General features: G+C 35.0%; 1 protein-coding gene across 1 annotated transcript; it reads left to right on the top strand.

The window, feature by feature from the left end:
* The first annotated feature begins 16,308 nt into the window (after positions 1 to 16,308).
* On the top strand, positions 16,309 to 16,905 carry LOC113750612 (uncharacterized mitochondrial protein AtMg00810-like). Its single transcript, XM_027294569.1, has one exon. It carries the CDS (start codon positions 16,309 to 16,311, stop codon positions 16,903 to 16,905), a length of 597 nt encoding a protein of 198 aa, XP_027150370.1.
* The last annotated feature ends 5,988 nt before the right edge of the window (positions 16,906 to 22,893 follow it).

Raw genomic sequence — 22,893 nt, 5'->3', positions numbered from 1 at the left:
ATACAAAAGATCAAGAGTAGTTTTAGTGAGAAAATACTCTCCAAGGAAGATTTGTACTCTTTGTGGTGTAAGGTTCTTGGTAAGTTTTTCATTTGTGAGTGAATACTTCAATAGTGTAGTTTTGTGAAGGTTATTCTGAGGGATTGTAAAACTTCCTAAGTTGACCGAGTGAGACTTGGGGCAAAGAGTGAGCGAGCTTTCCTTTGTACACAAGATTGGTTGTATTTCATCTACTTGAAGAAACTTGTTTTTTAAATTGAACTTCGAACTTAAGAGGAGTTTGGTAATCAATTGTTTGCAATTCTTCTCTTCTTATTTATTTATTATTATCTTGTGATCCTTAAATTGCATACCTCTTCTACTTCTCTTAAGTGATATTATTTCTTTATTGATTGATTCATTGTGTGATCATTTAAAAAAAAAGGATAAATTTCATATTGAGCAAGAAGTGCCCATAACTTGATTAGCTTTTTAATCAACATAATTCATCCCCTTCTTAGGTTGTCTTCGAGTCTAACAATTGGTATCAGAGTTTGGTCTCTTAGAAATTAAGTTCAAGCAATTTAGGGTAAAAATGACAACCAACAATACCATATTTTTTAAAGGACAATCTGTAACTAGACCTCCAATGTTTAATGGATCAAATTATGTGAGTTGAAAAGAAGGAATGATTATCTTCTTGCAATCAATTGATACTGAATTGTGGTTTATTGTTAATGAAGGTCCATATGAAACCTCTATAATAGATGAAAATACTCATATACCTAAATCAAAAATTAGAAATGAATTGACTGCAGATGATAGAGCTCACTTCACCTTAAATGTAAAAGTTATGAATGTGTTATATAGTACTTTAGACTCAAATGAATCAATTAGGGTCAAAAGATGTAAGTCAACTAAAGAAATTTGGGACAAACTGAGAGAAATTCATGAAGGTAGTGAGAATGTTAGAGAACAAAAGAAATCTATCTTAGTTACCAAATATGAGTCATTTAAGATGGAACCTCATGAAAATATTGATAAAATGTATTGTAAATTTAATGATCTTATTAAGAATTTAGAAGTTTTGGAAAAGAAATACTCATTGGGAGAAAAAAATAGAAAAATTTTGAATACTCTGTCTAAAGATTGGGAGAGCAAGGTAACTGTTATTGAAGAGGCAAGAGATTTGAATTCAATGCCTATTGAATCTCTTATAAACTCTCTAATTTCTTATTAGTTGAAACTTAAGATCAAGATACAAGAAGAAAAAGATGCAAAAGCAAAAAAGAGCATTACTCTAAAAGCATCTCAAAATGAAAATGACTCGATTTCATTGGATGATGAAGATATGGATGACAATGGTCAAACTCTCATCACAAAAAGTTTCAAGAGAATCCTCAACAAAAGGAGATTCAGAAAAGGAGGATCTAGCAGTTCAAATTTCAATCAATTCAACAATGCAAAAAACAAAGGAAAACAAGAGACTAATAAAAAATAAAGTGACAAATGTTATGAATGCGGCCAATTTGGACACTACATGAGTGAGTGTCCAATGAAAAAGAAGAAAGAAAGAAGAAATTAAGATTCAATAACTTTTAATTCACATGGAATGTGTACAACTCCGATGGTGAAATAGAAGAGGAAGAAGAATCTGCTCAAATGGCTTTTATGGCTATTGGAAAAAATGAGATAACAACTTGTAATTCTCAACTTGAACGTGATGATAAAACTAATGATGATCTTGAATCCTTCATTGAAAAATTGCATGATAGTTTGAAAGAATCTTATGTTAGAAACAAGAAATTAAAACACAAAATTAGTTTTCTTCTTCAAGACAATGAACATCTTTTTCAAGAAAATAAAAAGCTGAAAACTGAAAATGATTACTTGAAAAAAGATGAGATTGATCTACAAAATGAGGTTGATAGAAAAATAAGATTTTGTGAAATATTCAAAAAGGAACAAGGTGATTTGAAAAGAAGAATGGACAATCTAAATGAGTTTGTCCAACATACTCCCTCCGTCCCATTGAAAGTGTCATACTTTTCTTTTTTATCTATCCCAAAATGAATGTCACTTACTATAATTGGCAATGAAAACTTTTCTCCATTTCCATCTCATGCCCTTAAATAAACCAGATTCTTTTAAACTTTTGATGGACCCCAAAAAATTACAAGAATTGTACTTGATACGCGTGAGTTCCACAGCAAATGCAAACAATGGTCGTGCAAGGTACTTTCCCAAAAAATGGCTGGAGACATTCTTGAGGCACGGGTCTCACAGATCTTGTCACCACTCCATTGTCTTTCTGCTAGTCAATCAATTATACTCCATAGAAACTGAACAAGGGTATTGTTGAACGTTGCACCAAAATCATTTGAAATCTTGGCACTGTTGAAAATAAGCACAAGACCCGAAGTGAGACAATTATTTCAGGATGGAGGGAGTAAAAAACATAACTATTTTCAAGAGAATGGATCAAAACCTCATTTTGGCATTCATGAGAAAAAGTTAAATTGTAATGCAAATGAATTTACTATTTATAAGAGAAGACAAGTAAAATTTATCAAACCTGTTTATACAAATAAATTTTTGGTTATGTGTAGTTTTTATTATAAAAAAAGTCACACGAAAAGTGATTGTTATGTGAAGAAAAACATGAGAAGAGGCATAAAATGCACGTAGATAGTTAGAAATGATGCTAACTCTCAAAGACCCAAATCTCTTGATTGAGAATGGTTTTAAAAAGTAGATAGTTTTTTGGTTGAGAATGATTTTCAAAGGGGTATTGTGGATACCACTCTTTTCACTAAATAAAACTCCAATGATCCTTTAATTGTGTAAATATGTGGATAATATTATTTTTGGTGCTACTAATGAGTGTTTATCCAAGAATTTTTTTTATTATTATGCAAAATGAGTATGATGGGAGAGTTAAATTTCTTCCTTGGGCTCCGAGTGTTTCAAATTCAAGAGGATACATTCATTAATCAAGCAAAGTATACAAAGGAACTTCTCAAAAATTCAGAATGAAGGATTCGAAACAAGTTGGAATGCCTATGTGTATATCCATCAAACTTGATAAAGATGAAGAAGGTACGAAAGTTGATGAGAAGAAATATAAAGGTATAATTGGTATCTTACTTTAATAGCAAATAGACCTGATATTATATTTGCCGTTTGCTTGATTATATTTTTAAGGACAAAATTGAGCGTTTTGGAAAAGACTATCTAAAAATTTTTTCGATCAAGCTTTATCGGACGTCCAATAGTTGATGAACGAGCGTCCGACAATACTCTAGGGTCATTTGTATTTCATATTAGGATGCATTTTCAGTTTTTTTTCTTTAGTAATTTTTTTATGTTCAGTACTGTGTTTCCTTTGATATTTTTAAACGTTACCATTAATGGATTTTGATTGATATGAATGTTGGTCTCATTGATGTTTATTGGTATCTTTTGGTGTTATTTTTTGTATCTTTTGGTATGAATGTTGGCTAATGATGGTTGCCACTGTTGTTATTTTTTAAGGCAATTACTCTCTACTTTTATCATGACAAAAGGGGGAGAAATTACTAAATGGATGCTAGTTTGGAATGCAATGAGTAAGGGGGAGTTCTTTTGATGATATTATATGCTGGTACCTAATGGTTTTGGATGCTATGAGTAAGGGGGAGATTCTACTCATTTTTCTTTATCATCCATTATTTTGTCATCATCAAAAAGGGGAAAAATGATAATCTTGATCCCTATCTTTTGATGTTTACAAAATAATTGGATAATACTAATATCTTTTCAATAAGAAAGCTTTTCAGCTTTGAAACAATTTGATTCAAAGAACAATTGAAAGAAGATAAAGGAAGATGAAAGCTATCGAACGCTAACAAAGATAATATCGGACATCCGATAGACAGTGTAGATCATATCGGAAGCAGAACATCTTCACCGGACTTCCGATAGAATTGAGATGATCCTTCAAACTCTCTGTCCGGTGTCAGATACAAACAACGATAGTACCGGACGTCCGATACTCTCAACGGCTAGTTGACTCTTCAGCTACCTTCTATCTGTTGGAAGCATTAATGAAGTACTTTGTTGGTCTCATATAAATAGAGTATGGTCAAAATTTTCAAATAAGTTTTGCACACTGAGAATACAAAAGATCAAAAGTAATTTTAGTGAGAAAATACTCTCCAAAAAAGATTTGTACTCTTTGTGGTGTAAGGTTCTTTGTAAGTTTTTCATTTGTGAGTGAATACTTCAATAGTATAGCTTTGTGAGGGTTATTCTGAGAGATTGTAAAATTTTCTAACTTGACCGAATGAGGATTGGGGTAAGGAGAAAGTGAGCCTTTCTTTATACATAAGATTGGTTGGATTTCATCAACTTGAAGAAGCTTGTTTTCTGAATTAAACTTCGAGTTTAAGAGGAGTTTAGTAGTCAATTGATTTGCAATTCTTCTTTTCTTATTTATTTATTATTATCTTGCGATTCTTAAACTACATATCTCTTCTACTTCTCTCAAGTGATATTATTTTTTTATTGATTGATTCATTGTGTGATCACTTAGAAAAGAGAGTAAATTTCATATTAAACAAAAAGTGCCCATAATTTGATTAGCTTTTTAATCAACCTAATTCACCCCCTCTTAGATTATTTTCGGGCCTAACATTCTTGAACTTGATTGCATCATCAATCATCATAAGAATGTGAAGACTTATAAAACGAATTTTCATGGAATTGAAGGGGATCCAGATCTTCATGTTCTCATCATTTCCCTCCTCTTGAAAGACGATTTGTCTTCAAATCAAAGGCTTACTTACAAAGGAGTAACTACGGAGAATGTCTTGTTAAATGCAATCCAAGAAGTATGTTGCTAACTCAACTTAATTATGAACACGAACCATTGTGCATGCTCCCTTTGCCAAAGAATAGTTTTGATATCTCTATCATTCCCTCCCCTATGAAAATGATTCAGTCTCGAATTGATACCTGGGTCAAACACAAAAGAAGAGGAATGAATGATGATGAAACATTCATAAATGCTAAACTCACTTAGTTGATAACAAGTAAGAAAGACTTGGATTCGATGCAACATTCAAAAACTCTTAACATGATCTAAAGACACATTAGAACTACTAATCGAACATGCTTCACAATTACTAACATAATGGTCACACAACTCAAGGATAATAAATGAATCATAAGGACTCAACTCTATATTTGGACCATGAATACAATGCAAACCAATAGAACAAACACAAAAATCAGATTTGACACAAGTGATATCAGCTACAAAATCATTCAAAAGATAACTCCCTTTCGACGTAAGAGATTGGTTTACGAAAGCAGTGCACTTTGCCATAGATTGATGGTAGAAATTTGCAACTTCTCGAAAGATCATCAATCCATCAAAACATTTAGAACTGGTGCATGTCAAAACCATCTTTACTTCATTTCAACCTGCCAAAAACCATTAACACTAAACAAAGTAAAGTTAAAATCGTTAGAAGAAACATAGGATCTTGCACCCTTACTCAAAATCAACTCATTTTCAGACTTTTCACTCTCTTTTTCTCGCTCAATAGCCAACTAAATAGCTAACTTTTCTCTCTCATTACTCTCAGCTTCTTTCTCTTTTTCACCTCCCTCGGATTTTACCTCATCAATCACTATTTGCTCAACTAACTCTTTCTTCATACTATAACGCTCATGCTCATTTTTCATATATGTTAGATCGATACAAAGTTGCTCATAAGTAAGTGATACAAGTGCAGAACGATGACCATTAAATACGAAGGAATACTTATTAGTACGTGCATCATATTTAACTTCTCGCCTCAACATCCACGCTTTTCCCAACAACACATGCGTCGCTTGAATTGGGACTACATCACACAACTCCTCATCCACATACTTGCTAATTCGAATAGGTACAATTGTGTGCTTAGTAACCCAAACATCACCATGAGCACTCGACAACTTATATGGTTGAAGATAATCAATGGTTGGAAGATTTAATTTCTCAACCATAATAGCACTTGCATGATTGACTTCACAACTCCTATCAATAGCCAAACTACAGGTTTTATCTTTGACACCACAACAAGTATAAAACCAACCATACAACTGAGATTTGACGATGTCCAACTGCTCATCTACACCATATAATGCCACTTCTTTGACTCCCTTAGGATCAGGAAGAAGATATTGTAAGCTAGCTTTTATATGTCTCGTATTCGCCATGATGTATGAGGAAACCTGTAAAAAATTAGTGAAACAAAAGATATTTTCCTCACCACACAAGCTCGGGTGTTTACACTCGTCACTCGTGTATCACTCAAGTGTATTACGCTCTATTGATTTCACCAACTCTTTTAAATCCTTGATCACAACCCTTGAGACAATATGAATTTGACACAATTGATCAAGAATGACCAACAATTCAACTCACGATGGTATGTAACATGGAATGAAAATTAGAGGTAATTCAAAGCTAGACAAATCAGATTTGAAACTAAAAAAAAATAAGACACAATTCAATAAAAATTTAGGAACCTAAAAGTTACTCTACCCGAAGTGCTCCTTGGTTGGTGTTTAGAAGTTTAGTTTGATTGATTCTTGGATTCACTTTTGGAAAGCAAATTGCTGTTTTAAAAAACTTCTCTAAGTGTGATTCAAGTGGCTTGACAAACCAAATTGAAGAGAGATTTATGTGACCAAATTTTGGCAACAATCCAAATCAAATTAGGTTTCCAAATTCAAGACTATTTTCTTGTTTCCAAATTCAAGATTATGATCTTTCCAATAACTTGTTTCTTTCTTTTTTTTTCAGGGATCAAGTTTTTCTCTTTTTTTTTTTCTTTCAATACAAATCAAGAAATAAGAACAGCCGCAATTCCAAGTTCAAGAAAATGAACTAGGGTTTCAAGAACCACAAGATTTTGAAATTTTTAATTCAAGATTTTCAAGAATCACAATAATAGAATCCAAAAATTTCAAGAAACACCCAAATCAGCTATAAGACTCAAGAACAATAAGAGATAAACACAAGGTATGCAAAAAAAAAAATTCAGATAAACAATACTGCTACAGTGCCATGAACAGTACCCCCGATGAACAGTCTTTTTTTTTCTTTTTTTGGCTCTATTAAAATACAAACAAAGATAATTCAACAAGAAATAAGAATTGATCAAATGATAACAAAGGTTATCACAAGCGATTCAAACTCTAGAATGATGTATAGAATTTTTTTTTCTTTTTTTTTGAATTGGGAAGGGTTTGGTAGAAGAATAAAGGAGAAAACAACAAAACAAAAGGATATTAACCTGGATCAAGAGTCGAAACTCTGATACCAACTGATGCGGACTGGATTCTCCAAACTCTCGCTCTCGAAGAAATGAATTACATAGATAGCGGAAGGATCTATTTCGACCAGATTATGGTTACAAAGATGCAACAACCTTGACCCCTCTAACCCACGAAATTGCGAACCTTCAATCTAATCACAACCCATAAGTCAACAAGATAGTGAACCAATATGTGTTGATAGAATGGCACCACAATTCAACGTGTTCTTAAATTAATAGCCAAACTTGAACAAAGGAGACACAACTCACTTTGTATCAAGGGACACTCCCAAAGGAACAAGAAAGAGAACAACTTTCAATTTTTATTCATCTCATAATTGTTTAATCTCTGAAAAATTGCATAAGGTTGGCTATTTACAGCCTTACAAGACTCAAAAACCTAATCTAAGTTGGAAACAATACAAGTTTCCTTATTTGACTTGACTTCTAAATTTGACACAACTTTCTAAACAAATTTGGAAGCAATTAACCACTTTTCTAAAACTCTAACTCGACTAAAATAGGAAATTAACTAATTCAAATTGGTTTAACTGTGGTCAACATGACCTTGGCCTTTATTCCCCTTATTAACGACTAAAAAATAACTCAAAACTAACCCTAATTATTATTGCTGAAAACTTAATTAAATAAATAATAGCAAGAAATAAGCATGATACAGGTTTGGATCTTCAATGATTCTTGAACTCGATTGCATCATCAACCATCATAAGAATGTGAAGACCTGTAAAACGAATTTTCATCGAGTTGAAGGGGATCCGAATCTTCATGTTCTCATCATTAATGAATACAAGATGCTCAGCACACCTGCCTCACATTCTGCCTCTCATGCCTCTTCACTTTCAAGTGATTCTCAAAGGAGTAAAACTACATTTCATGGAGATGCCTAAAAAATAATCACTGATAGGTACAAGTTGGAGTTTAAGAAGAGAAAAATGGAACTTGGGGGTAATAATATTACTAATCAAAGATGGTCCAAATTTGCTTGCTTTTTTGAAATTCGGTTAAATCGGTAGATGTCTATTTTCTGAATTGAAATCAGATTGAATTCGAATTCGATAATTTCTATTTTGATTGCGAATTAGGTCAAATTTTTCCAGAACCATTTACCGAAAATTACCGATTTCAACCTACAAAATCACCAACTTCGAATTCGATGCTCATCCCTAGTTTTAGCAAACTACTCCACAAGTTGCGAAATCTGCGTCTTTGACTATCAATGTCAAACCCAAAATCATGGTTCGCCATTAACTATAAAAGTGACTTACTTGGCTTCAGCTTCCCTGGCCTTAATTCCATGAACCACTTTATTTTGACATTGTATAATCTAGGACACCACCTGGGCCACTTGCTATAGCCGATCAATGCATTGATTGCGTTGCAGGCTCTTCAAGCATTTAGCAATAGCCTAAGAACCTAGTGAAGCCATAGGTTGTTGAATGTACTGTGTGTTGCTATTAATCCTTGTCATCATGCTCGTGTTAATTATATTAATATCAGTGAAATGTTGAAATGGATTTTTTTTCTATTTTGGGTGGCCCCTTTGACTTGTTGATAAATTTGAACAAATCCTTTTCTATCACCTTTGAATATAATTTCTTAACACCACGTAGTTGTTGGTAGAGTGTGAAAATGTACCATGATACTTGCAAAACTCCCAAACAAGCATCTTTTTGGTTGTGGCATGCCGATAATTCTTATGGTACTTAACCCTTCATTCTGCTTGTAAAAAATCAAAGATAATTTCCGATTGTGAGATATCAAAACTAACATTTAAGTCCATCAACAGGCTTCTTCCTTTGGATTGATGATGAACATTGCACCACCAATTGTTGCGTCTAAGGTTGGACTAGTGCTTTACATGTAAACATTTTGTCGCTGCCTATTTTTGCTACATCGATTTCGAGGCAAGCCGTAGATCAGCATGCTCTTCATACATGAAGAACAAGTTGGGCTTTGTCCCTCTAAATGCCAGTCCTTATGTTGGTATCATCTTCAACTCCGCCTTTCATTCCTATATGCGCTCGAACCGATTGACATTGTTTATCAAGTCCCTCAAATCCTGAAAGCTTTGCCCTCAAAATATTTGACTGCCTCAAAGTTTCTCATCTCTACAAGAGCTGGATCAACATAGTTCTCTGAGACTTTCGTATTGCAATGCATCCTAGCTTACCTGAACCATTTCAATAATTGGCCGGTTGTTTCTTCTACCTTTTGAACAATATGGCTAACATTCGTGAACTTCAATTTCAGTAAAAGGCTATGAAATTGGTTGTGGAAGGTTTGTCCCTTTTGGTCCCAATCCTTTATTGAATTTGGTGCTAACTTGGTGTACCAGTAAAATGCCGCATCAGTCAGTGAATATGGAAAGAGTCTGATCTTCAAGAACTCGTTAGTCCTAACATTTTCACATTGAATACTGAATATGCCTATATGCTCGATCATTGATTATTTGTCTTCCCTCATAAACTTAGTGAAATCACGGAATTTGAAACCCCAGGGAGAATATAGGTCCTATTGACCCAATTCGAGTAAGGCTTATGATAAGCTAGCCTTTCTCTACCCCCTACCGCATCAGTAGCCATATGTCTGATCAACTCTATTAAATCCTGTCGTTTAACATAATCAGCAACTTGATCAGACCTTCTATGGATAGGTATCTACAAGAATGCTATATCAGTACGCAGTAGTATTCTCTGACCATTCCATTTCTCCTTCCAAGAGTATGAAGGCATGTCGTCCTACCATACTTTTCCTCAATCGTTATTTTCCCAAATGTCTGTTATATCATGAAAAGCCTAATAGTCAACCATTATCACTAACGTATTCTCCACTACTTATGGCTGGAGGCACTATAATTACTGGCTAGGCTGATGCTTATTAAGCAAATATTGAGATTGGCATACCTGTAAGTCAGCCTATCGTTGTCAATCTTCCATTGGTAGAAAGATAAGGAAACCATATCTTTGACGTGATCCCACAATGTTGGTACTGATTATGCCCCTTGAGCCTACTTTTCAACAACTGCATCCTGTCTAGTATCTTTATCATACCAGGTGGCATCACCTTTTCATTCGCCTGAGAAGTGTCTTCAATCCATAGTTATTAAACCCGGTCGGGGAGGAACCCGGTATAAGAGGTGGGTCAACAGATTACTGGTTCAACCAGTGGGTAAGTGGTCCAACCGGTGGGTCACTAAATATATTTAAATATTATGTCTCATAATTTTTTATGCCATAATAAATATTCAGTTAGTCTAATTTATTATAGAATCATTAATTCTTGTAAGAATTAAGAACCTAAATTTAATTAGTAATCTACCAAATTCAAGTATAAAATTTTATTTAAGTGTAATTATCTAGTTTATTTATGAATTTTAAGTGCAAAAGTTTATTAAGAAAAATATTTGCCTTTAAAAGGAATTGTGTAATATGTTATTTTTTAAGTCAATTTCATAATTTATAGAGTTTGAGGAATAATAAAATGTTATTAAAAGATTCCAAATAAATTTTGTTTTGGAGAAATAAAATAAGAATAAAAGTCTAATATATAGTATAAGAAGGACAAGATAACAACATATGTGTAGTTGGTCCAGTGGTGATTGTATTCTATCAACATGCTCGACGTTTGGTGTTCGAACATCAATTCTAGCATTTTCATAAAATTTTTCCATGTAGACCGGGTTCCTCATAAAACCGGCCAGTTCACCGATTGAACCGCCGGTCCATTGAAAAGTCAACGGGTTCAATGCAAAAACGATCTTATTGATAACCTGGCCTGGTTCAATTGTCGGTTCACCGGGTTGACCAGTTGAACCATCGGGCCGGACTGGGTTTAATAACTATGCTTCAACCACTATTGTTTTTTCTTTCGCAGTGCTCACCTATTCTGCACGGGTGACAAGTGGTTGTATGGCTGTGGACTCCTTGAGACCGATTTTAGTCATGGGTTTGTTAATCATCATAGTAGCCCATTTGTCCACAGGTCCTACTATTACCTACTCAACCTGCCCCCAGTCTAGGATTCCACTGAGGTTGCGAGCCTCTTGAGATCAGCAACAAACAGGTCCATTTGAATATCCAATTTCTATCCCATTGCATCAGCCGCAGTGCTGGTATCTTATCAGAGTTTTCTAACTGCATCTTCCAAGCACGAAGAGGCTCAAATTGGCACCACTTTTACATTTTTAGTCTCCTAGTAGAGTTTATTGGCTAGGCGGCCAGTGATCATATTCATCATCTGTTTCATGGGCTGCTCCTACTATTTCTCCATAGCATTCCAATGAGCCTCCTATCTACACATCATGTGTTCGACAATTCAGGCCTGCAAAGCCTGGAGATTAGCAAAAGATCGACTTGCGGCATCGGTATCAAAACCTACTGTAGAGGCCTGAGCATTGGGAGTCTATTCTCCTTGACCCTCGTCTTGATATGGCATATGAGGCATTGATTCTTCAAAATCAACAGTTGTTCCCTTAGCAGTATCATTATTTTCGGCATTGTGCAGTTCCGTTTTCCTGACACGGTCCCTTTGGGCATGTCACTATGTTTGTGTCAATTTTTACCAGCCAACAAACTATAACCGATAAATGGCCAACAAACTGTGACCGAAAAAATGATGGTTGCTAGCGTGCCACCTAGTTTATGCTAGAAAAATCAGGAAAATCTTATGATTGAATCGATTTGTTTGGAATGAGATGTATCGATTATGCCGACCTCTAAGACGACTGCTATTTGTCCTACCTTGGGCACCTCAAGGACTTAAAATTCATACCAAGAGCAACTTATCAGAAGAAAAGGGTAATGAAACAAGAAGTGGAAACTAAAGATGATGAACTATATAACTCAAAATATGCTGGAAAACATATTAAAATTGCTTGAAAATGGAATGAACTCTTAAATTAAACTTGCTGATTTACACAGAGATTAACATCGATATACAAGAAAACATGAAACTACTGGAAATCTAACATAAAAATTAACTGATTGCATAAGAATCTAGAAATCCTAAAAGTTAGCCTAAATCCTCAAAGAAAGCTTTGAAAATCCTAACTCTAGCCTATGATTTCTAAGAAAAGCTATTTCAAAAAGAAAAAAGCATTAGATTTGTCATTTTTGTGAAGTGAAAGTCGTCTTCGACCTGATGTATCTTTAGATATTTATACATGTGTAGTTTCCCATCAAAATCATCTATTTAACTCCCTTAATGCCCATATTATGCTCATATCGGCCATATTGATTACCAAACATGGGTAGTGGTAACTGCCTGCTCCTATATCTTGGGGATCATGTAATTATCTCATCCCTAATTTGCAAGGACACAGGTTGATGCACACATTTTCTTCCTAACTGTTGAAGATACCCACCAATTACGGCTTTGATTAGGATGAAGATTGCAAAATTATGACCTTGACTTTTGTGTCAACAATTACGGCTTTGATTAGGTTGAAGATTGCAAAATTATGACCTTGACTTTTGTGTCAACAATTACGGCTCCTTACCGTGTACAATTGTATCTAGCTAAAATTGTAGCTTAGTTCATAGCTCTAGTTTAGGCAAGTTTTGCATTATAAATTCATTCTCAAGCATTGTGCAGAGACTATGGAAATCATAATACAACCAAATTTCCTTAAGTCTGTTCGTCACTTTTACATGGTACCAGAGCAGGTCTGGTACTAACCTTTTCCAAGGTTTCCCTCATCATGTCAATAGCAAATAATAGTTTCAGTCAGGGAACTCTCTCGATAATGAACCTTTTTCAAGATCCAACATCACCATATATTTCTCACATCGGCTGATTACACCAATTCTTCCCTTGTGGCCGTGCCGCTTGATGGAGATAACTATCAGAGATGGAGAAAGGCAATGTTGAACGTGCTCCAGGCTAAAAACAAGCTCAGATTCACAAATGGAGTTATGGAGAAACCAACAGACAACCCTCAAGAAACACTCGCTTGGAGCAAGTGCGATGGTCTGGTAATTTCTTGGTTGACTAACTCCATCAATCCTATTTTATATGATTCTATTGTCTACCATGAAACTGCTCTTGATCTGTGGAAAGATTTAGAAGAAAGGTTTGGACATTCAAATGAACACGCATTCATGAACTCCGGCGTGAGATTGTGACAATGACCCAAGGAGCAACCAGCGTGTTATCTTTCTTTACCCGCCTAAAAGGTGCATGGGATGAACTTAATTCTCATATGACAATTTCGAAGTGTACCTGTGATGCAGCAACGGCATGGCAGGCTGAGAGAGATAAAGAAAAAGTTCACCAATTCCTTATGGGTTTGAACGACAGTTTCAAAATACTTCATTCTCAGATCTTGGCTATGGAGCCTCTCCCCACCTTGAATAGAATCTATTCAATGGTTGTAACAGAGAAAAAACAGTTGAGTATCACTCAGCCCAAAGAGATGGAATCAGCTGGTGCCTTAGCTGTTCAAAATCAACCTAATGTTATTGCTGGCCGTTTTCAACCCAATACTCCTGCCAACCGTAGCAAAGGAAGTCAACCGAGACCCCGATGTGATCATTGTCATAAAAATGGACACACAATAGATCGTTGTTAGGAGCTGATTGGGTATCCAACCAATTGGCAGTCGAAAGGGAAGACTAAAACTAATTTCACTACTGCCAATCTTTGCCGAGAGGAAACTTCCTCTGACTGTAAGCAGCAAGGACTCAACGAAGTACCATTGCAGCCACCAGTTTTCACCCCAAAGCAATATCTGCAGATTTTGAATCTTTTGAGTCATGAAAAGAATCCTGGTTTGGCTAATTTTGCAGGTAGTATGCACTCCTCTCTTAATTGTGTCGAAACATCCTCCTGGCTTTTAGATTCAGGTGCAACTGACCATTTTTCCAATCAGAAAAGTTCCTTGCAGGATCTCCATCCAATACCCAATAAACCTATTTACCTTGCAGATGGAACCATAAGAAATATTAATGAAGAAGGAGCTTATAGTATTTCAAATCAACTTAAGATTTCTAAAGTACTATTTGCTCTTGATTTTCAGTGTAACCTCGTTTCCGTTAGCAAACTGACTCGAGAACATAATTGTTCCATTTCCTTTTTCCCTGATTTTTGCCTTATGCAGGACCTTTCCTCGAAGAAACTGATTGGAGCGGGTAAGCAACGAGGTGGACTGTATTATCTTCAAAAGGGTAATCATCAACGTGCGACGTGTGCAGCTGCGAGTTCAATGGAATTGTTGCATCAACGTCTTGGTCATCCCTCTCAGGATCGTTTTTTAACATTCCCAATTTATCCCATTTACAATTTAAAAGTGATTGTCTTATTTGCCCCAAAGCGAAAGGCTCAAGACATCCTTGTGGTCCTAGTAATAAAAGATCTACTTTTGTTTTTGATTTGGTGCATATAGATGTTTGGGGTCCATATCACACACCATCATCAAGTGGCGCACATTACTTTCTTACCATTGTCGATGATTTTTCTAGATCTGTGTGGACTTTTTTAATGACACATAAAAGTAATGTTTCACAAATCTTTATGAATTTTTATAATTTTGTTTTGACCCAATTTGGTGCTAAAATAAAAGGTGTTCGAAGTGACAATGCTCATGAATTAGTTGAAGGGACTTTAAAATCCTTTTACAATGAAAATGGAATTTTTATTCAAACTTCTTGTGCTGGTACTCAACAACAGAATGGTATTGTGGAGAGAAAACATAGAGATTTTTTAAATATTGCTCGAGCACTACGCTTCCAGGCCTATCTGCCCTTAAAGTTTTGGGGAGAATGTGTTCTTATTGCGACATATCTTATTAATCGACTTCCCACTAGAGCTTTAGGTGGTAAAACCCCTCATGAGTTTTTGTTTAATAAAACACTATTCTATGATCACTTGCGTGTTTTTGGTTGCCTTTGTTTTGCCATCAATCCAATACATTCAAAGGATAAATTTCAACCTAAAACTCGTACTTGTGTGTTTGTTGGGTATCCTTCGGTTTATGACTTGGAAACTCAAAAGTTTTTTTGTATCCCGTGATGTGAATTTTTATGAGAATATTTTTCCTTTCCAAAAACCTTCATCTGAGTTTTTTAAGGAAAATTCTTTGCCTCAAACAACTCAATTTCCTGAGTCAGATGAGTTTTTTTATGAATTACCTGTTGAGTCTTTTAATTCTCCTAGTAATCCCAACGAGTCTCTTGAACTGCCTAGTTCTACGCCAAGTACAGAAAATGATCAACTCCATGGAACTTCGCGGAATCGCCGTCCACCAGCCTATTTGAAGGATTATCATTACAGTCTTCCTAGTGGGTCAACTCACTCCAACTCTGTTTCTTCAACCAAACAATACCCTATCTCTTCATATATTACTGATCTTGCCTTTTCACCACAGCATCAAACCTTTCTTGCAGCAATATTAGCCTATCAGGAACCTTCATCTTACTCAGAGGCTAAAAATAATGCAAAATCGGTATCTGCTATGAAGAAAGAATTAGCTGCTCTAGAGGCAAATCATACATAGGACCTTCAACCTCTACCAGATGAGAAACGACCTATTGGATGTCGTTGGGTCTATAAGGTAAAACATAAATCTGATGGGTCAGTAGAACGTTACAAAGCTAAGCTTGTAGCCAAGGGATACACGCAAATTGAGGGGTTAGACTACAAAGAAACTTTTTCTCCAGTAGCAAAATTAACCACTATTCGATGTTTACTTGCTATTGCAGCATCTAATCAGTGGGAATTACATCAGCAGGATGTTCATAATGCCTTTCTCCATGGTGACCTCCATGAGGAAATCTATATGCTTCCACCACCCGGATACCTTCAACTAGGGGATACTCGCGTTTATCGTCTCAATAAATCTCTCTATGGGCTCAAACAAGCTTCAAGAGAATGGTTTTCTAAATTATCATCAGCCCTTAAGACCTACGGCTTTGTACAATCCCGAGCCGATTCATCCTTATTTACTTGGTAGTCTAACAATATGTTTCTTGTTGTCCTAGTATATGTTGATGACATGATTATTGCAGGGAATGACTCAGCTCAGTGTAGTCGTTTGAAACAATTTCTGGCAACCCAATTCCATCTCAAAGATCTTGGACGTCTCAAGTATTTTCTTGATCTTGAAGTAGCTCACAGTCCAAAGGGCATTTTTCTTAGTCAACGAAAGTATGCTCTGGATATTCTTGCTGATGCAAGGTTGTTAGATGCCAAACCATGCTCAACGCCCATGCAACAGCAGCACCATTTGGGAACATCTACCAGTTCATCACTTCATGATCCTACTCCTTTTCGACGTCTAATTGGTCGATTGCTCTATCTGACAATCACTCGACCTGACATCACCTATGCAGTTAATTTCTTGAGTCAATTTATGCAGACGCCTACTACAGAGCACCAACAACCTGCCTTTCGAATTCTGCGATACATTAAGGGTGCCCCAGACCAAGGGTTATTTTTTCCTCGAGAGAATAGTTTCCAGTTACGAGGGTATTGTGATGCAGATTGGAGAGCCTGCCCTATCACTCGAAGGTCAACAACAGGATACTTTATGACACTTGGTGATGCGCCTATTTCTTGAAAAACCAAGAAGCAGCCCACCGTGAGTCGATCTTCGGCAGAAGCACAGTATAGAGCCATGGCTTCTACTGCCAGTGAGCTTATTTGGTTACGTACTTTATTACGCGACTTTACAGTTGATCACTCTCAATCGATGCAGATGTTATGTGATAATCAAGCTGCTATGCATATTGCTTCTAATCCGGTTTACCATGAAAGAACAAAGTATATTGAAATTGATTGCCATTTTGTCCGAGAACATATTGAATCAAAGGCAATTGAGACAGCCTACATTCCTTCGGTGATTCAACCAGCAGATATCTTTACTAAAGCCTTGAGTGATGATCAATTCCATCGCTTACTATCCAAGTTGGGTGCTTCATCCTTACACACTCCACCTTGAGGGGGGCTGTTGAAGATACCCACCAATTACGGCTTTGATTAGGATGAAGATTGCAAAATTATGACCTTGACTTTTGTGTCAACAATTACGGCTCCTTACCGTGTACAATTGTATCTAGCTAAAATTGTAACTTAGTTCATAGCTCTAGTTTAGGCAAGTTTTGCATTATAAATTCATTCTCAAGCATTGTGCAGAGAATATGGAAATCATAATACAAGCAAATTTCCTTAAGTCTGTTCGTCACTTTTACACTAACCAACTACCACCATAGGCTCAACCCTCATCGATGCTTGACCGATTGTATCAACTCCGTTTGTATCGGCATGCGCGTTGATGAACATGTGCCTGTTACGCTTTTGTACGTATTGATGAGTGTGTAATGATCGACCATCATCACCGATTTCTCAAAAACCTTTATTACCCACACCTATCAGTTTTGAACTGGTAAAGCTATTGACCATTTAAAGGCAGTTACCGATCAAGCCCCCCATGTGACCTGCATATACCACAATTGACGAACTCCTTTTGTTACAGCTGATTGTCTCCATGGTACTTATTGATGAATTGTCAGCCGTAATTAGATTTCCCAACATGATCGGCTTCCCGATGTTGACTTGAATCTCAATGCCGACTAGTTAATCTGAGCAAATGTTATCTCATGTTCTTTTATTCTAATCGGCATTTCATTAACCGATGTACAATGACTACTGCCCCAACAATATATATACACGCACAAACATTTATACAATACATACATATATATATATATTAATTTATGTGTGTGTACGTTTCTTTGTGCCCAAGTGCAAGCAACTATTCGCATCCAAAATTCAGGGAAGATATGGGTAAAACTCGAAAATCGAAATGATTAAATTATATGTATAGTTGAATGCAAAATAATGTAGAAGTTAAGTTTGTATTAAAGAAAGACCAGTTTTTCAACTAAGCTCGGTGGGTGGAGTTGACTTGACTAATGTTATTTATGTTCTTGGTTTTGATATGGCATTATGAATTGGTCTCGTTTCGACAACTGGTAGTTGAAGCTGTTAAAATGTTAATCACAAGCATAGTGTTGAAATGTTGTACCATGGACTCATTGTGTAATTCAATGTGAAATTTCATGCAGAGTTCCCCACACCATGTTTGTTTGCTGGAGTTCCCCTCTCTGTTTCTTTGCTGCTTCTTATAGAAACCCTTAAGCAAACTTTCATCTTGAAAAACTTTCGAACATCTTTAAGTTATTTGCTGAAGAAAGTGTTATTTCAAATTTTCTACACTTCATCTTTTGTAGTTAATTTGCAGAAATTCGATTAGTAACAAGCAGAAGAATTAGTTAAGAGATAATTTTTTTGTTTTTAATGAAAGTGTAAGGTTTGAAGTATTCTATTCTAACTGCCCTTATTATTGATTTATAAACATGGCATAACTTGAGTATTGCCTAAGAAATTTTGAGGCAGTTTCGCCTTTAACCCCTCTGTCTTTGAATCATTCCCATACTAACCAGTAAGAACCGAAAAAAGGGTTAATTGCCAAATACTCCATGAGTTTTCTTGTGCATGCAAAGTACTCCCCCATTATCAATTTCAACACCATACATATCCTCAAACTCAATCCTTGAGATGTACTCTAATCAACTTGTTGCCGGAAGAATTTAACAAGAAAGAAACAATTAATCTCCCTGAATTTATTTAGTGGCTAAGTGTACTTCTTCCTCTACGGCTAATCTTACATGTACATTGATTATTATTTTCTTTTTTCTCACACAATTTGAAAATCTCTCTCTCTCTCTCTCTCTCTCTCTCAAAATAAAGAAAGTATTAACAATTTATTTGTTTGGATTGTAAGTTATTTGGGATATTTCTACTGTAGTACTTTTTGTGATGTGATGTATGTGAGATAAAAAGATAATTGAGAAGATAAAAAGGTGTATTAGAAATTGTAATCATGATGTAAGCAAATAAAATTGGGGAAATAATGCTCAATCCAAACAAACCCGTTTGGAGAATCTGGAGAAAATTTTTTGTCAAATAATACTCATCCAAACTAATGCAATGGCATTTTGGGCAGTTAACTAAATCCATAGACATTAATGACTTTTTGCTAATTAGCTTCCCCTGGTGGGTAGTTGATTGAAGTACATCAAAGAATGCTAATAGTTTGAGGATGAATATTGGTCCTGAAATCTATAAATCTGGGGATTTTGCAACCTAAAGAACAGGGGGTATTTTGCAAGTAACTCTTGACTAATAGACAAACGCGACTTTATACACCAAATATTTTTATCAGCCACAGTATGTTCTTCAAGATAGTAGTATTAGGCTAATGCTATTGGCCAATAAAAATTGATGCAAGAAACTTTAGTGTAGTTTCGTCATAAATAGATATTTTCCGTGGAATCTCAACTATTGACCAATAAAAATTGGCTCAAGTCAATTAAGAAACTTGTTAGATGCTATACAATATTGAATCCGTCTTGATAGACTTTGGAAGTTTGTAATCTAGCTCTTAGTCCCCGCAGGCTAGAATTAATTGTTGAATGCCATAGAAATTAAGCATTTGTTACTTTGACCATTTCCTTTCCAAAAGATGAAGAACCTCATTTGTTTTATGTGCATGTGTGATCCGTAGAAAAGACACCCAAGTTTGATCATCAATAGTGAAAACTTTTCAGGTGAATGTATATGAAACCTGCTCTAGGTGATGATAAACTTCCCCTTTGTTTCTTAATTCCCCATTACATTTTTAACAACACAAATATGTCTACATTGATGTCCCACTAACCAATCCAATATAAGTGCTTTTTTTGTTAACAATTTTGACTTGGATTTTGATTCACATGTGCAGATAAAAATTCCGCTTGTAACAAGTAAGAATTTACGTGAATTTACACGTGTATTTCATTTAACAGCTATTGTTGATGTGCTCCATTTAAATTGAAACAATATAATAACTTCAAGGAGAGATAGAATTTTGGGATGCCAAGTGTCACAAGTACAAAAGGATAAAAAGAATTAATATGGTAGCCTCATAAAGCAACACACACAGAAAGTTGTTTTGAATTACAATATGTGAATTATTGGAGTAATGAGCAACATTTGGCAGGATTTTAGGCTTTTTTTTTATCAAAAATAAAAAAAAAATGACTAAATCAACTTTTGTAAGCCAATTTTATATTTGGTCTATACTTTAAAATCAATTTTAGTATGCTCAAAAAATAACTTTTCTTCGGAATGAGATGCAAAATCAAACACAATGAATTGAATATGAAGACATCAAGAGTTGAAAGAAAGCAAAACACAACACAAAAACATGTAAGAAAGAATATGACAAATATTACATGGAAATTAACATGGTTTGATTTAATTAGTAGACCTACACAGAAACTACTTCTTTAATATCAGAAAAAAACAATTACCAGATGCAAGTTGTTATACATGGCCAACCCTTGTGCATCCTTTGTCACTTAATAAAAAATGTGCATATAAATATTGTTTGGGTAAGTATGCATATAAATATTGATTGCCAAGTCAACGACTTAATAGTTTGTCTTTTTTTTTTTTTTGGGTGAAGAAAATATCTTGTTTTTATGACTTCGAAGCAGTCTAACAAGACTCGAAATTTTGCTAGTCAAGCTGCAAGTAGGGATGCATAATACCCAATTAATGCGTCCACGGCTAGGGGTGACCCATACTATCAACTTCATTGACCTCAAGGTAGAAATTTTGTAATTTTGTCCTAGTGCTAAGACTCCAAATTTTGCTAGTCAAGCTGCAAGTAGAGATGCATAATACCCAATTAATGCATCCACGGCTAGAGGTGACCCAATTAATTTGTCCACAGCTAGAGGTGACCCATAGTATCAACTTCATTCACTTCAAGGTAGAAATTTTGTAATTTTGTCCCCAGTGCTATTTTAATTTTTCAGAAATTCTAATTATTTTCAATGACCCTTTGCTATCAAAATCCTTCCAGTGCTTCTTGGGACTTTTGGTCCTCGACAAAGTCGACCTAAATCTTTCATAAAGGATTTTTTTTTTTTTGGTATTTAAAAGTTTAGATAGGTTCAAATCCGATCATCACCACTGATCAGGACATATCTCAGAATCATAGGTCGCTTATAGGAGTTTTTACAGATTGTCCATCAACACAGTCCTCAAATTGATAGCGGATTTGAACACATGACTTTTTGTGGAAAAATGTTCCATGCTTACCAATTTGTGTTGGCATTTCATAAAGGATTTGTTCATAACATTGCCATTGTGTGGTTTCTATCATTTTTTTACAAGCCAGATTTATCTAGGGTTTTAATTGTAAAGCTTTAATGCCTCATTTTGAAATGATTTTTCTGAAATATTTTAATGAGCCAAAAAGAAATTTTCAAATAAAGAAAAGTCAAATTTATCTTATCAATTCCAGGTGCCATTTGGAGGCAAGTGTTTAAGCAACTTAATCTTGAATTTGTGGTAAAGCCTAATGGTTAAGCTAATAATAAAATATTAAATCATGATAGCATTTATTCTCAATGTATGTTATGGTTGCAATTGCGCATAATGTCCACTGCAGGTAATAAGACTTGGCTTCAGCTAGATATTACAAGGGATTGATACAGACATTCACACTTAATTATTGTTGTTGATAAAAGAAGATATTTTTTAAGTTTTATTTTGTTCAATACTCATTTTATGTTATAGACCCTATGGTCTTTAACTGTATATATTTTAATGATTAACAAGCAATAATTGTTGACATTTTTTAAACCAAACATATTTAGATTTTTAATAGTTTTAGAAATTGATTTGTTATTTGGTAACTATATTAGATCTGGTATTACAGTTGGTTTAGGAAATAGAGTTGATTCATATTTTGGTATTATAATTAGAATAGGATGTGTGATTATGTTTTTCTGTTTAAGGGCTTGGAGTCCCAAATTTGTAGTTGAGGAAAATTAATGAATTGAAGCAGAATATTTTGTTTCCTCCGGTGCCTTTCTTATGGTTTATTATTTGTAAGATTTTAATGTTACTTCCACTGCATAATTTTTTGTGCTAACAAGTGGTATCAAAACTCTAGGTTCAAGAGTTTGATCTTGAGGTATCTATGGTGTCTGAAGGGTATGTAGAATTTGTGATAGAAACACCTATGCCATGGAAAGGTACAGAGGTTATGGTAGAGTACTCATATATTAAAGAATTGGACCACGAGAGTTCATTTTGGAGTACTTGTTTGTTGATTGGAATTAGGGAAAAGTGACCTAATTGGATAGAGATTTAAAATGAGGAAATCTATTGATATTGTTGGTGTTGTACAGTGATTAGAGAAAAAAGGTCTTGCCAGATTGTTGATTGTCACAGTGGTGTTTGATCAAGTTTGAAACCAAGGAAGCCAAGAAATTCAAGCAAGGAAGAAAAATTTTGTGAAGGTATGTAAATTGTTTTGAATTACCATGGAGAGAAAATCTGTCAATGATGAAAATTATTACCATAAGGAAGATTATAAAAGGCATCATTTATTAGTTGAAAGTTATGTGGATTTTTATTCAAGAAAATATGGTAGCTCTCATTGCGAAAGGGTCAATATGAATGGCTTTTTTGATCGAGGAGAATTAGC

Source organism: Coffea eugenioides, chromosome 10 (assembly GCF_003713205.1).
Source record: "Coffea eugenioides isolate CCC68of chromosome 10, Ceug_1.0, whole genome shotgun sequence".
In the NCBI taxonomy this organism is placed as follows: Eukaryota; Viridiplantae; Streptophyta; class Magnoliopsida; order Gentianales; family Rubiaceae; genus Coffea; species Coffea eugenioides.
The sequence above is the reverse complement of the archived record's forward strand: the minus strand, read 5'-3'. Positions and strand labels throughout refer to the sequence as shown.

Excerpts from the sequence above, each read along its gene's own strand:
- LOC113750612 (XM_027294569.1), top strand. The coding sequence starts at position 16,309 with ATGTTTCTTGTTGTCCTAGTATATGTTGATGACATGATTATTGCAGGG.